Source organism: Apodemus sylvaticus, chromosome 2 (genome assembly GCF_947179515.1).
Source record: "Apodemus sylvaticus chromosome 2, mApoSyl1.1, whole genome shotgun sequence".
Taxonomy (NCBI): domain Eukaryota; kingdom Metazoa; phylum Chordata; class Mammalia; order Rodentia; family Muridae; genus Apodemus; species Apodemus sylvaticus.
Window position 1 is genome coordinate 180,283,391 of NC_067473.1, and position 17,081 is coordinate 180,300,471.

Genomic DNA, 17,081 nt, shown 5'->3' on the forward strand with positions numbered 1-17,081 from the left:
TCCAGTGACTTAAGCCAATACTCTATAGTCAAGTCATGCAAAATATACCTTTAAATCCAATTATAAACAAGAACAAGGCATGAGTGGCGTTAGGCCACGTGTAGTTAGTTAAGATAGCTCTAACACTGAATCACCAGTTTTAAACTAACCTTTTCTTAATAACACTATACCTTTTACATAATAACCAATTAATTTATAACTCTTTAGTCAAGAAATGTAAAGCCTTATATCATTAAAACCAATTAGAAACAAGTATAAAGCGACTACATGAATTTCACAAGCCAAACCAAGGTCTTCCCAAATCTTGAGGTTTCTGGGCTTTAAGAGCGGCTTTTTCCCCAGCCATGTTTGCCTCTTGAGTGAGCTGCGCTGTCGCGGCGTGGCTTTGAATCAATCCCCACACAAACTGTGGCTAGCTCAAGAGGTTACCAGCAGATGTAATCTTTACCAATTTTTTCTTTTTAACATGAAACAGTCATTCACACAAAGACACAGAGAGGACATAAACATACACATAGACAGACAGTCGGTGCACCGGGACAAACACGGAAAGATACACAGAAAGTTAAGCGTGCTTGTTAAGCAATGCATCCATTTTCCTCTTTAAACAGCTCTTAGAAGCTGTGGACATATGCCTATTTTTAAAAACCCCTTTCTTTTCGCCGAAATCAGCTCTTACGAGCTTTGGGCAAATGCCTACCAAATTCCTTCCCCATATTTCCCTATCTTATCAACCCAAGCAGTCCCTGCGCTGGGTCCACACAGTATGCTTGAAAAACTGTATCCCTTCCTTGCACTCACAACAATAGACACGAATTCACTAGCGCTAGTTTTGACCTCTATGTTGCTTACCGTGCGGATACCATTAATTTTCACCTTTTCCGCGAAGCTTCGCTGGATAGGGCTACCTCAAGAAATTCTCTCGTGCCAGGTCGCCCCACGTTGGGCGCCAATATGTAGCTGCCCTCAGCCACATGTAAACCGGGTTACCTGTTGAGAGAATCTTGGGGTTATAGGGAAGAGGGGCGAAAAGAACGTACGGCCAAGTCAATGTTCACTGATCAAAGCCGTAAACTTTAATGGCGCCAGACCTTTTAACAGTTCGGGCAAACCCTTCCCCCCAGACTCCAGGCTGAGTTCCGGTGGAAGTTGTCTAGCTTCTCTTGGAGGTCTTCGTCTTGACTGCTCCGGCAGCTGGGTGGGTCACCTGTTTAATTCAGGAATCCCTATACCTGGAGGAACAATGAACTTAACCTTTACTACGAGCGCTCCACCCTAGGTGGAGCAGGATCCTGGCTAACTGGGAGAAGTTAACCTTGACCAAAGTCAAACTCTGACCAAGTGCAAGACTGCCCCAATATGGCTCTGTACAGAAAAGAATCAGAAGTTCATAAATATCCTTAACTACACACTGAGTTTCCTTCCACCCTGAGCTACCAGAGGCTCTGTTCAAAACAAACAAACAAACAAACAATTAAGTCTTGTGAGATACCAGATACCTCTGTGGGTAAAGATGCTTATATGTAAGCCTGACAACACAGATTCTACCACAGGTGTCACAGGAAAGGTAAAGTAGATTGACGTCTGAGAGTTGTTGACTAACCTCACATGAAAGCATAACCTCACTACAACATACACAAACAAAATTGCTAAAAAAAAGAAAAAAAATTTAATGTAAGTAACAGATTAAAAGTGTAGTCAACTTAAGCTCAGTAAAAGTTCGAGATTGGGTTGTGGATATTTGAAAGGCCACTGAATCTGGAATTAAGGGAAGCCTAACTATTATGATGCTAGGCACAACAGGTTATGTTCCAGGCCTCCCTTGAAAGCTGCAGGAAGAGAATCCCAATGCAGGGCCTGTGTGAGTACACAAAACAAAATCTAAAGTGAGAGTTTAAGTACACATATAGAACACCTATATCCTCAGACTTGTCATCTATCTCTCAAGTGGAAATGCTCACAGGTGTAAGAAGATCCAAAACTGTACACTGAGACACACAGCTCAGAAAGGAGGGTTATTAGATTTCTTTTAAAATTCTCCATAACAAAAGATGATATCCACATTTTTTTCTGGCTGCCTGTAGATCTTTTTCCTCCTTAACAAAAGCAGAGAATCCTTTCCAAGAATTACAAGTTGAACACACTTTGGAGAGAGCTCAAAATCATGCAGTTCCTGCTCAATCCTCTGGTAACTTTCTACTGTAAACCACCTCAGGGAAATGTAAATCAAAATGACTGAGATATCATCTTAAACCCATAAGAACAGCTAAGATCAAAAACTCAAGCAATAGCACATGCTGGTGAGGATGTGAAGAAAGGGAACACTTATTCATTGCTGGTGGGATAGTAAACTTACATCCCAACTCTGGAAATCAATCTGAAGGTTTCTCAGAAAATTGAAAATAGTTCTGCTAGAGTAACCAGCTATACCGCTCCTGGGCACATACCCAAAGATGTTCCACCATCCCACAAGAACACAGGCTCCAGGATGTTCATAGCAGCTTTATTTGTAATAGGCAGAAACTGGAAACAACCCATTATCTCCCTCAACTAAAGAGTGGATACAGAAAATGGGGCTCATTTATACACTGGAATACTACTTAGCTAAATAAATACAAGGATAGAATGATTTTTGCAGGCAAATGGACGAAACTAGAAAATATCCTGAGTGAGGTAACCCAGAGTCAAAAAGACATGCAAGGTATATATTCACTTACAAGTGGATATTTTCCATAAAGTAAATGATATCCATACTACACTCCCCAGACCCAAAGAAGCTAAACAAGAAAGATGGCCCAAGTGAGGATGCTTGAATCTCATTTAAAAGGGGTAATAAAATAGTCATAAGAGGCAGATAGACGAAGAAATCTGTGTGGGAGAGGCGATGGAGAGCAAATGGGGGAGGTTCAGCATCAGGTGTGGGGAGATACAGGAGAGCCAGAGGTCCAGGAAAATGTATGGAAATCTGCAGATGGCTTGGATGGAGGGGAGTCATCTCTAGGACATGCCATAGACCTAGATGAGTAGGCTAACAGGAGTCTATGGGGATAAATTTAGCTAGACTGATAGCAATAGGAATATGGAACCTGAAATGGCTACCTCCTGTAGTCAGACAGGATCCCTAGTGAAGGGATAAGGTTACCAACCCATCCACAATATTTTCCTTCTCAAAAATTACCCTTTATACAAGAAATTCAGGGACAAAGATGGAGCAGAGACTGAAAGAATAGCCAGCCAATAACTAGCCCAACTTGAGATCCATCCCATGGACAAGCACCAATCCCTGACACTACTAATGATACTCTGTTATGCTTGCAGACAGGAGCCTAGCATAACTATCCTCTGAGAGGCTCTACCCAGCAGATAACTGAAACAGATGCAGAAAGTCACAGCCAAACATTGGACAAAGCTTGGGGAGTCTTATTGAAGAGTCGGGGTGGGGGGGAAGGATTGAGGGTCAAGAAGGGGATAGGAGCTCCACAGAAAGACCAACAGAATCAATAAACCTCAACTCTTGGGGGCTCTCAGAACCTGAACCACCAACTAAATATCATACATGGGCTAGACCTAGACCCACCACATATGTGTAGCAGATGTGCAACTAGGTCTTCATTTGTGTTCCCCAACAACTGCAGTGGAGGCCATCCCTAAAACTCTTGCCTATCCGTAAAATCCATTCCCATAACTAGGTTGCCTTGTCTTGCCTCAATGAGAAAGGATTTGCCTAACACTGCAGAGGCTTGATCACCAGAGGGAGATCACCAGGGGAGCCTCCATCCTCTCAGAGGAGGAGTGGGAGATGGGTGAGGAACTGGATGATTAGGGAAGTAGAAGTGGGGCAGGAATCAGGTGTAAAATGAATAAATATGAAAAAAATAAAAATGTACACACACATACACACACACATGTCAGGAGCTATAATGGGACAAGTTAATATACTAGCAGGTGATCATCCTGAAATGTCCTGCTTCAGATTATTATATAATCTGTGACAGTTGAGCCCTCATTAAGCAAGGCTGTGAGGGAGTCATTTTAGGAAAGATTCCTGCTATTAATATGTTTTTCCTGTTATTATTAAACATATAGAATAATCAATAAATAATAGCACACCACTTTGGAGCAGATCTCTGCAGATCCATGAAAATGTACTGTCTTATAGTGATGCTATGTAGACAAATAGATGACTTAAGTTTTAATGATGATCCTATAAGAATTTCTAAAATTATATCTATGATTATTAAGCTCTTTTATAATGGGACTCCTATTAGGTCTTTTTCTAATAGTCAAAACTGCAATGAGAACTCTGCCAGTCTCCCAAGTGTCACCACTTAATTGCTCTTAGATGTTAACCAGACTTTCTCCTACTCAGCACATTCCAAGAGGTTGTAAAACAATTAATCAAAGGTCATAAAAAGGGAACTAGGATTTATTATAGGGGCTAGGACAGAAAATAAAATACTAACTGGGTTTATCTATACAAAACTTCACTAATAACTTAGTTATTGTTTTTAAACTTTCAATAAACCTGTAGAACTAAGATGTTTAGCTAGATAATTACTCCTAATTGATAAGCATGTAAACATTCTCTGTTGTAAACTTCTATTTCAATTTATGATTTGACCTTTTGTGTGAACTTGTGAAGAACTTTTTAACATGTGATCATGTTTTCTGAAAGATGTTTAAGGGCGGAGGACAAAGAGTCAGAACTGAGGATCAGAGGTGAAAAGAACAGAGTTGAGAGAGGAACTGAACTGAAGAGAAGTTTTTAGATAGAAGAGAACAAGAAGAATGCAGAGTGGAATAACATAGAAACCATAAGTAATATAAAAATAATAATTAAAAAAAAACTAAGATAGCTATGTGCAGAATGCAGAGGGAAAGAGGGAAAAAGAAGATGTTGCAGAGAGCAGAAGGAGCAGGCAGGCTTCTCCTTACCATGATGGGACAGAACAGGTCCCATGGCAAGGACAAGACAGGTTTAGTCTTATTAAAAGGAACAAAGCTTTTTTCTTACAAACATGGTTTTAATTCATTTAGCATTAAAAGGATGGAAGCTTTTTCTTTCTCTATGCAATAAAGATTGGAGCTCATTTTTCATCAAGAATGAGTGAGTTCTTTCTACACCGGTGCTTGATCTTTTGTTTTATATGTAAAGATGGATGTGTGTGTAAGTATGTAACTCAGATGTATGCATGTGTGTGTGTGTGTGTGTGTGTGTGTGTGTGTGTAAGTATGTAATTGTGAGAATGCATGCAAGCTGGGACCAACTGAATTTGTATGAAAATGTGTAAATGAGAACTCTGCATGCATGAAGCTATGTATGAACTTATGTGAGATTATGCATATTCACTTATGTAAAAGCTTTCCCTTCTCCAAGTTTTATTCTCGTGGATCAATAGAAGTTAATTGCTCCAATCTTCCCCCTAGGCCAACAAGCAAGAGACATCAGGACAATAGGCTAAAGACTCTAGCAACTAATCCTTTACTTAATCTCCTGCAGTTTTAGGATGAGGTTCTACCTGCCTGAGACTGCAATCTCTGGCTTCAGAGGAACACAGAAGGCAAGTCAGCCACAGGTTAACATAGTAACTTAGACTTAGATAAGCAAACATTTTATTTTACAGTGTCTTAGTCAGTGTTTCTATTCCTGCACAAACATCATGACCAAGAAGCAAGTTGGGGAGGAAAGGGTTTATTCAACTTGTAGTTCCAAATTGCTCTTTATCACCAAAGGAAGTCAGGACTGAAACTCAAGCAGGTCAGGATACAGGAGCTGATGCAGAGGCCATGGAGGGATGTTTCTTACTGGCTTGCTCAGCCTGCTCTCTTATAGAACCCAAGACTACCAGCCCAGAGATGGAACCACCCACAAGGGGCCCTCCCTCCTTGATCACTAATTGAGAAAATGCCCCACAGCTGGATCTCCTGGAGGCACTTCCCCAACTGTTGCTCCTTTCTCTGTGAAAACTCCAGCCTGTGTCAAATTGACACACAAAACCAGCCAGTACATACAGCAACCCTAAATATCTCATAAGACAAAGTCTTACCCAAGAATTTCCTAAGACCAAGGATTACCCCACACACACACTCACTCTCTTTCCCCTTCCCCCTCTGCTGCTTCAAGAAGAACCAACAAAAAACAAGAACACCTCCCAGCCAGGCTGGTCCCTGGCACACACACACACACATACAAAACCTTCCATTAACTAAATCAGTACTTGTAACAGAATTTCTAGTTAGTTTTCTATTGTTATTCTCTCTTTGATATGAATATACAACTAAGGCCATAATGTGAATACTCTATTACATAAATTCAAAGACAAAATCTACAATTGAAAGAGCCAGGGACAATGGTGATATAAAGAAAGAGTTGCCTAGAAAAAGACACTGAACTCTCGTGGAAAAAACAAGATGTTCTCTCAGAAGAGATCTTTGTAGTACATGGTATCCTTTAAAATATAGTGACAAAGAAAGTAGTAACATGAGCGCCAAACCTATTCAAGAGACAAAATGACAAAGTTAAATCTCCCAGGATGTACCAAAGAGATGGGGTTGTGTTCTGAATAGGTATGGTCCCCATAGATTCATATGGTTGAATGCTTGGCCATGGGAAGTGGCACTGATAGGATGGGTGGTCATGTTGGAACATGTGACCTTGTTGGATAATGTATATCACTGTGGAAGTGGGCTCTGAGGTCTCATAAACTCTTAAACTCTGTCCAATGTGGAACACAATCTTCTTTTGCTACCTATGGATCAAGATACAGAACTCTCGGTTCCTCCATCAACATGTATGCCTGTATGCCCCCATGCATCTTGCCATAATAACAATGGACTAAACCTCTGAAACTGTGACCCTGCCCCAAATAAGGTATTATCTTTGTAAGAGTTGCCTTGGACTTTTGGTCTGACCCTTTGCCTGTGCCCTTAGCAGAGCAGGATCCCTGCCCCCTAACACCAGAGGTTTCCTGTTCCCTAGGAGCTCTGCCCTAACTAGGTACACAGGGGGACTACTCTAACCCGGGATACAAGCAGTCTGCTCTAACCAGGGAAAGAAGAAGCCTACCCTAACCAAATTGCCTGCCTCCCAGGATACCTGCTAGAACCCAGATCACACAGCTCTACCTGCCCCCAAGAAGAACTGCTCCAGTCTGAGATACCCAGGCCAGGTAACACAACATATAACAAGATGGCAAAAAAGCAAGCATAATAACATAAGAAACAGAAGCCAATGAAATTTGGCACCATCAAAACCCATTTCTCCTACCACACCGAGCCCTGGATACCTTAACACACCTGAAGAGAAAGATTCTGACCTAAAATCCTGTCTCATTAAGATGATTGGAGCTGTTAAGAAGAATATAAGTAACTCCCTTAAGGAAATACAGGAAAACATAGGCAAACCGATAGAAGTCCTTAAAGAGGAAACAAATAAATCCCTTAAAGAAATACAGGAAAATATAATAATACAGATAAAAGAATTGAATAAAAATTGCCCAAGACCTAAAAATAGAAATAGAATCAATAAAGAAATCACAACTGGAGGCAGCCCTGGAGTTGGGTGACAGGAGCCATTCTCATGAGATCTCGAAACCCCCTCCTCTCAGCCATTTCTAGCCTGCTTTCTCTAGGCTGCTTTTAGAAGAAAATGTACTAGTTTAAAGATTAGCCAAGTAAGCTAGATGATCAGTACATACAGAGCTCACCCAAGTGGACTTGAACATAGGAAGCTCACCTGTGGTTATGTTACCATAGCAACTCCTTTCCACTTGACCTCCTCATGATCAAAATATGATGCCTACTGCACCTGCCAAATCTTCCCTGAGATCCCAAGAGACAATTCTGAGAAACTGTTCCTGAGGAATGATGCTAGCCCCCTGAAATTGTTCCCCTAATACAATGACTTTCCCCCTTCACCCCTCCCCACACCTGCTTGCTTGCCTTTATAATGCCTTGTGTGAAAATTAAAATTTGACAGCTTGATCAGAATTCAGACTTGCTGTCTGTTTCTTGTCTCTTGTCTCTCACCTTTTCCTAGGTGGTTCCAGGGACCCTGTTGACTGTCCTGCAGGTCAGGACAGATGGGAAAACTAGGAAAGAGATCAGGAGCTACAGATGTAAGCATCACCAGCAGAATACAAGAGATGGAAGAGAGAATCTCAGGCATAGAAAAAACCATAGGCAATATAAACACATTAGTCAAAGAAAATACAAAGTATAAACCCTACCCCAAAACATTCAGGAAATTAGGGACACAATGAAAAGATCAACCCTAAGAATAATAGGAATAGAAATGGGCGAAGATTGCCAATTCAAAGAGAGAGAAAACATCAAAGAAATCATAAAGAAAACATTCCTAACCTAAAATAAGAAATGATCATTAAAGCACAAGAAGAGTAGCGCACAACAAATAGATTTGACTAGAAAAGAAAATCCTCTAGTCACACAATAATCAAAAGCACTACCATGTATAGAACAAATAAAGAATATCAAAAGCTGTAAGGGGAAAAGACTGAGTAACATATAAAGGCAGAAGACCTATTAGAATTGCACCAGACTTCTCAACTGAGACTCAGAAAGTCAGAAGAACCTGGTCAGATGTCATGCAGACCTTAAGAGAACACAAATGGCAGCCCAGGCTACTATACCCAGCAAAATTCTCAATTGCCATAAATGGAAAACCCAAGGCATTCCATGACAAAGTCAAATTTAAACAATATCTTTCTACTAATCTAGCCTTACAGAAGATACTAGAAGGAAAACTCTAACAGACACAAGGTAACAACACCCCCCCCAAAAAAATATAAGAAATTAATCATCCCACAACAAACCCAAAAGAAGAGAATCATACACACATAATACCACCTTCAACAATGAAGATAGCAGCAACTAACAATCACTCAACACCAACAGACTCAATCACTTATAAAAAGACACAGGCTAACAGACTGGCTATGCAAACAGGATCACTCAGTTTTCTGCATACAAGAAACACACCTCAGAAACAAAAACAGAAAATATCTCAGAGTGAAGCTCTAGAAAAAGCTTTCCAAGCAAACAGTCCCAAGAAACAAGCTAGAGTAGCCATACTAATATCCAATACAATGGACTCTCAACCAACAGTAATTATAAGAGACAAGGAAGAACACTTCATACTCATCAAAGAAAAAACTCCAGCAAGTCTCAGTTGTGAACATCTTGTTCCAAATGCAAGGGCACCCACATTCATAAAAGAAACTTGACTAAATCTCAAAACATGCATTGGACCACATATAATTATAATAGGAAATGGTACCATCCCACTCTCACCAAAGAAACAAATACTAAGAACAGAGATCCAGTAAAACTAATAGAAGTTACAAACCAAATGGATTTTACAGATATCTACAGAACATTTCACCCCAAAACAAAAAAAATGTGCCTTCTCAGCACCTGATGGGTCTTCTTCAAAATTGACCATGTAATCTAACTTAAAGCCTCAACCCATTAAAAAAATTGAAATAATCACAGGCATTCAATCAGATCACCACAGACTAAGGCTGGACTTCAATAACAACAAAAACAAAAAAAAATCTACATACTCATAGACACTGAACAACTGTCTACTCAATGATACCTAGGTCAGGGAAGAAATAAAAAAGGAACATAAAGGCTTTCTATCATTTAAAGAAAATGAAGGTACAGAATAGGCAAATGTATGGGACACAATGAAAGCTAAGATGTTTCACAGCACTAAATTTCTTCATAAAGAATCAACAAAATTAAGAAATGGTTCTTTGAGAAAATCATCAAGATTGATATAAACTTAGCCAACATAACTTAAAGGGCAAAAAGACAGCATCCAAATTCAAAAAATCAGATATGAAAAGGGAAATATAACTACAGAAACTGAGGAAAATAAAAAAAAAAAAACTTCATCATATCTTACTACAAGAGCCTCTACTCTACAAAACTGGAAAATCTAGATGAAATGGATGGTTTTCTAGATGGATACCACATACCAAATTTAAATCAAGGTCAGATAAACTATCTAAACAGCTCCATAAACCCTAAGGAAATAGAAGTAGTCATTAAAAACCTCCCAACCAAATAAAATACAGAGTCAGATGGTTTTTGTGCAGATTCTACCAGACCTTCAAAGAAGAGCTTATACCAATACTCCTCAATCTTTCCACAAAATACAAACAGAAGAAACACTACCTGATTCATTCTATGAAGCCACAGTTACTCTGCTACCTAAACCATACAAGGACCCAACAAAGAAAGAAAACTTCAGACCAGTTTCACTTATGAATATTGATGCAAAAATACTCAGGAAAATTCTCACAAGCCAAATCCAAGGAGATATCAAAAAAAAAAAAATCACTGAAGCATTGACCATAATCATGAAAGCTTCATCCAAGGGATGCAGGGATGGCTAAATATAAGAAAATCTTTCAATGTAATCCACTATTTAACAAACTCAAGATTTCATTAGATGTTGAAAAAGCCTTTTGCAAAATGTTAAAATTAATGGAGAGATCAGGAATTCATGGCACATATCTAAACATAATAAAAGCAATATACATTAAACCAACAGCCAACATCAAATTAAATGGAGAGTAACTTGAAAAAAAATCCTGCTAAAATTATGGACAGATGAGGTTGCCCACTCTCTACCTATCTATTCAATATATTACTTTAAATTCTGCCTAGAACAATTGGAGAACAAAAAGAGATGAGAGGGATACAAATTGGAAAGGAAGAACCCAAAGTATCTCTAGTTGCAGATGATATGATAGTATACATAAGTGACTATAAAATTTCTACCAGAGAACTGCTACAGCAAAGTGGTTGGATAGAAAATTAACTCAAACGAATCAGCAACCCTCTTTTATATAAATGACAAATGGGCTAAGAAATAAGATAGGGAAACATCCTTCATAATAGCCACAAATAATTTAAAATATCTTAGTGTAATTCTAACCAAGCACTAGAAGATCTGTATGACAAGAACTTCTTGTTCCTGAAGAAAGAAATCAAAGAAGAACTTAGAAGATGGAAAGATCTTCCATGCTCATGGGTCAGTAGGATTAACATAGTGAAAATGGCCATCTTACCAAAAAGCTATCTACAGATTCAATGAAATCCCCATCAAAATTCAAACTCAATTCTCTACATACATGGAAAGATAAATTCTCAATTTCATATGTAATAACAAAAAAAACCAAGGATAGGAAAAATAATTCTCAACAATTAAAGAACTTCTGGGGAAAACACCATCCCTGACCTCAAGCTGTACTACAGAGTAATAGTGATATTGGTACAGAAACAGATAGGCTAATCAATGGAATAGAACTGAAGACCCAGAAATATGGACTTTGATCCACCTACATAGAACCCACACCTATGGACACTTGATCTTTGACAAGGAAGCAATACCATACAGTTTATAAAAGAAAGCATCTTCAACAAATGGTGCTGGCCTAACTGGTAGTCTGCATGTAGAAAATTTGCATTGATCCATATTTACTACCTTGCACAAAGCTCAAGTCCAAGTGGATCAAGGATATCCCATAAAACCAGATACATTGAATCTAATAGAAGAGAAAAAGGAAAATAGCCTCAAATGCATTGGCACAGGTATAAACTTCCTAGAGAGAACACTAATGGCTCAGGCTCTAAGATCAACAATTAACAAATAGAACCTCATGAAACTGAAATTCTTCTTTCTGTAAGATAAAGGACGCTGTCAATAGGACAAAATGGCAACCTACAGATTGGCAAAAGATCTTCACTAACCTTACATTAAATAGAGGGCTAATATCAGGAATTTATAATGAACTCAAGAAGTTAGACTCCAGAAACCCAAGTAACCCAATTTAAAAATGGTGTACCAAGCTAAACAGAGAATCCTCAGCAAAGGAATCTCAAATGGCTGAGAAATACTTAAAGAAATGTTCAACATCCTTAGTCATTAGGGAAATAAAAATCAAAATAACCCTGGAGTTCCACCTTACACTTGTCAGAATGTTTAAGATCAAAATCTCAAGTGTCAACACATGCTCATAAGGATGTGGGATTGCAAACTGGTTCAACCACTCTAGTAATCAATCTATATATTTTTCAGAAAATTGGACATATTTCTACCTAAAGAAGCAGGCATATTGCTCCTGGGCTTATATTTAAAAAAAAATGCTCCACCAAGCTACAGGTGCAAGTGTTCCACTATGTTCATAGTGGCCTTGTTTGTGATAACCAGAAGCTGGAAACAATCCAGATGTCCCAAAAAAAGAAAAAATGGATGCAAAAATGTGGTTCATTTACATAATGAAATACTACCCAGCCTTTAAAAATGAGGATCTCATCAATTTTGAAGGAAAATGGATGGAACTAGAAAATATCGTCTTGAGTGAGATATCCTAGAGGCAAAATTACATGTATGGTATACACTTACTGATAAAAGGATGCTAGCCAAAAAGGGACACAATACCCATGGTACAACTCACTGACCATAACCCACAAAGTGTAAATTGTTTAACAAGAAGGAAAGGCCAAGAGAAGATGTTTCAGTCCTGCTGAGAAGAGGAAACAAAATAATCACGAGAGACAGAAAGTGGTAGGAACCTGGGTGGGAGAAGTAAGAAAAAAGGGGAAAGGGGGGACAGGATCAGGAATGGGAGAAAGACAAGAGAGAAGCCTAGAGGGTCAGGAGAATGAATAGAAATATGCAGAGGTGTGGGGTGAAGTGTAGGGGCAACCTCTAGAAAGTCCTGGACACTAGTGATATAATAGGCTCCCAGGAGCCAATGGGAATGACCTTAGAGGAAATGCCCAAGAGTGGGAAATGGAACCTTAAAAGACAACCTCCAGTTGGCCCTTATTTGAAGCATGGGTCCACTCACCCATCTTCAAATTTTTTGACTTAGAATTATTCCTATCTAAAGGAATTGCAGGGACAAAACTGGAGCAGAAACTGAAGGAAATGATGTCCAGGGACCAGCCCGACTTGGGATCTCTCCCATGCACAAGCACCAAACGCACACACTATGACTGATGATGTGCAGACAAGAGCCCAGCATGGCTGTTCTTTGAGAGGCTCTACCAGAAACTGACTGAGACAGATGTAGATACTTACATCCATTGACCTAAGGTCGGAACCCCTATGGAAACGTTAGGGGAAGGACTGAAGGAGTTGAAAGGGTTTGCAACCCCATAGGAAGAACAACAGTATCAACTAACCCTGATCCCACTGAGTACTCAAAGACTAAGCCACCAACCAAAGAGCATACATGGGCTGGTCCATGAACCCTGCTATGTATGTAGCAGAGGATTGCCTTGTCTGGCCTCAGTGAGAAAGGATAGGCTTAATCCTGTAGAACTTGATGCCTCTGGGAAGGGGTGGGGTGCTAGTGCATGAAGTGGAAGTGGATGGATGGATGGAGGAGCACTCTCTCAGAAACAAAGGTGATGGGGGAGGGGTGAAGAACTTATGGAGGGGGGACCAGAAAGAGGGCAACCTTTGGAATGTAAATAAATCAAATAATTAATTAAAAAATAATTTGGAGAAACCATTTCAAATTAATTCAGGGGAAAATAATCCAGAAGAAAGCAACAAGTTTAGGCAGTGAGATGAAAAGCAGAAAGCTGATGAAGATCTAATTGAAGGAGGCAGTCATCTTCTAGCCCCAGCCCGCAGCAGAACTTGGCAGCTTCTGCCATGTGGTTATAGTCAAAGATAAAAGGAAAAGGTTGTGGAATTTCCCTCTGTGGCTAAAGGGGCATTGCTCCTCCCAGAGAGGAAATTCTAAGCTTTATTTCCTGTAGGTTAAAGTTGAATCTAAAATATCATCAATGACTAGAATACTCACCTGCCCATGAGGAAATGAGGTAGTGATATTATGAAACACCCCAGGCCCATAACTGCACATCCAACACCAATCATGATAGGTCTGTGCAGTTTTATTCCAAAATAACTCACAAATATAATCAACAAAAGGTTTCCTGAAAGAGGAGAATGAGAATGTTTGTTTTAGTAAAGTATCAGAAGCTCTTAGTCAACAGCCTCTCCAGCATTTAGACTCTAGAGCTCATTGTTTAGCAAACACCTTAAGAATACAGGTCACGAAAAAGGGAGTTAAAAGAACCAAATACATAAGTAAATTATCTACAAACTACATAATTTGAGTATGATGAAAATATTGACCCTGATCATATTGAACATAAAGGAAAAATCAGAAAAATCCAACATTCTTCTTTAATGACTTAGCATACCTCTAAATGATCTTAAGTATTTGAAAGATATATCGACTTTGTATTTCTTCCAATGCTGTCTCTCCTTAGACAGTTAGCTAAGTAGAATAGACTTCACCATATTTTGAATGGTATGTGTCCCTTCTGTCTCCTTATTGCAACCTATCTCTGTCACTGAGGCCATCATGCAGAATGTAATGTCCTAGAATACCTACTGTTTGAACTCTTTTTGCATCTTTCTACTATATGGCTATACCCCTGAATGCACAAAATCTTGTCTGAAATACCTATTGTTTGAAAACAAAGAACTCATATTATGCTAAGTTCACCTCCTATATTCATTGCCTTGCAGTTTATCAGCCAAAAGCAGGATTTGAAGTTCATTGACTCTTAGGAATTGTGTCTGACGCAACTCAAACACAGGAAATTTTCTTCATCATTTCTAGGAACTAAGAGCAAAAAGCTGTTGCCCTCAGATAGAGATACAGTAGGAGGAAGAGAAACATTTGTTCTCTCCTTTGGAACATCAGTTTCTCAAAGGTCCCAAAGTGACCTTCTGAAATGCCAAAGAAAAGGCACTAGCTTCTCATTGAGTTACCAAATGATAGAACTAGATATTAATGTTCTTCACCTATGGCCACCCCCAGAGAAACAGAATCATGCCACCCTTCTTCACACCAAACTAGGCTATTCAAGTAACTCCAAAAAGCATGAAACTCAGTCACATTTTATAGTCTAATGCAGGAAACAGAGAAAATACCAATACATAAAAATAAGTAAGCATAGGAACTCACCTATCTCAAAGCTCCCATTGATAAGCCCAACTATAGACGTTGAAATACTGAATTGTCTCTCTATCTGGGTAAGCATGGCATTCATGTAAGTTGCTGATAGTGCCTTGGATATATATGCCCATGTTAACGCGAACAAAAACACCTAGGAAGAAAAGAGATTAAGAAAAACAGAAAAGAGAACTTTGTTTTCCAATTATATATCTGCCATTTAATGACAAAACAGCCTCTACTATGTGGTGCACTATTATATCCAACTTAAACAGTCCTTAACATCCAAGCATCTTCGATGTGTAATCTCTTCTCTCTGTGTCACCATGTCTGCACTTTGGACACACAGTTAAAATAGTTGGTTATCATTTGCTAAATTTGGTAGATAGTTAAGGCTTTGTTCTCTTACAGTGTACCTTGTTCATACAGAAAGTTGTTCCATGTAAGACACAGCTATTGATGGGTCTTCATCACTATACTGCTACCTGCAGGACAAGTGTTGTCCTGTTAAGCAACAGAATAAAGAGAACAGAATTACACCAAGGCATTATTTCTGCAGCAACTCTACTGTGATTTGTCTGCAAGAATAACAGGTCACCGATTGTCCTTGGTCAGGTCAAAACTATGTTCTTTTTCTGCATTCTCAAGCACAACACAGGACACAATTGTCACAGCAAAGTGATCTATGGATGCTTTTGTCTCTTGTACAATATTCTCTGTAACAGTTTGTCTAAGCAGTCAAAATAGTGTTCATGTAATTGAACACCAGGGCAAAACATTGTGGGTTCTCGCAGGTGCAGGATAAATGAGAGCTTTACAGAGAACACTTCCAACTACCTGCCTGTGACCAATTAACTCACTTGGAGTGATGTAGTGAGTGAGATTTCTGTTTCTGTTAACTTATCTTCCAACAGCTGCTTGATGGAAAATTTTACCATCCAAGTTTCTGTACTGTCTTATCAGATTATATTCAAACATTACTATGTGAGATTTTTATTTAATGCTTATAAGTTTACTGTAACAAGTATCAATTAATATAAATGAACCAAAGCAGAAACATGAAAGAAAGAGGAAAAACAGGATAGCTAAAACTATTCTCAACAACAAAAGAAATTCTGGAGGAATCAGTATCCTGGACCTCAAGCAATACTACAGAGCAATAGCGTTAAAAACTGCATGGTATTGGTACAGTGACAGGCATGCAGATCAATGGAACAGGATTGAAGATCCAGAAATGAACCCACACACCTATGGCCACTTGATCCTCGACAAAGGGGCTGAAATCATCCAATGGAAAAAAAGATAGCCTTTTCAACAAATGGTGCTGGTTCAACTGGAGGTCAGCATGCAGAAGAATGTGAATTGATCCAACCTTGCCTCCTTGTACTAAGCTCAACTCCAAATGGATCAAGGACCTACTCATAAAGCCAGACACTCTGAAGCTAATAGAAAAGAAACTGGGGAAGACCCTTGAGGACATCGGTTCAGGGGAAAAGTTTCTGAACAGCTCACCAATAGCGTATGCTCTAAGATCAAGAATTGACAAATGGGACCTCATAAAATTACAAAGATTCTGTAAGGCAAAGGATACCATCAAAAGGACGAATTGGCAACCAACAAACTGGGAAAAGATCTTCACCAACCCTATATCAGATAGAGGGCTAATATCCAATATATACAAAGAACTCAAGAAGTTAGACCCCAGAAAACCAAATAACCCTATTAAAAAATGGGGTACAGAGTTAAACAAAGAATTTTCACCTGAAGAACTTCGGATGATGGAGAAACATCTTAAAAAAATGCTCAACTTCATTAGTCATTAGGGAAATGCAAATCAAAACAACCCTGAGATTCCACCTTATACCAGTCAGAATGGCTAAGATTAAAAATTCAGGAGATAGCAGGTGTTGGCAAGGATGTGGAGAAAGAGGAACACTCCTCCACTGCTGGTAGGGTTGCAAATTGGTACAACAACTCTGGAAATCAGTCTGGTGGTTCCTCAGAAAACTGGGCACCTCACTTCCAGAAGATCCTGCTATACCACTCCTGGGCATATACCCAGAGGAT

General features: G+C 39.2%; 1 protein-coding gene across 2 annotated transcripts in view; it reads right to left on the reverse strand.

Annotated features, from left to right (window-relative positions):
* LOC127679379 (solute carrier organic anion transporter family member 1A6-like) overlaps positions 1-16,803 on the reverse strand; it is a 54,073-nt gene extending 37,270 nt beyond the window's left edge. The window contains exons 1-3 of one of the 2 annotated variants that reach the window (XM_052175208.1): positions 16,785-16,803; positions 15,027-15,167; positions 13,851-13,983 (exon numbers count right to left, since the gene is read on the reverse strand). In XM_052175208.1, coding sequence (XP_052031168.1) covers positions 13,851-13,983; positions 15,027-15,167; position 16,785 — 275 coding nt within the window. In that variant the 5' untranslated portion in view covers positions 16,786-16,803. Of the gene's footprint in view, positions 1-13,850; positions 13,984-15,026; positions 15,168-16,784 lie in introns of those variants that run through there. The other variant, XM_052175209.1, reaches the window with a different exon arrangement.
* Positions 16,804-17,081: the final 278 nt, after the last annotated feature.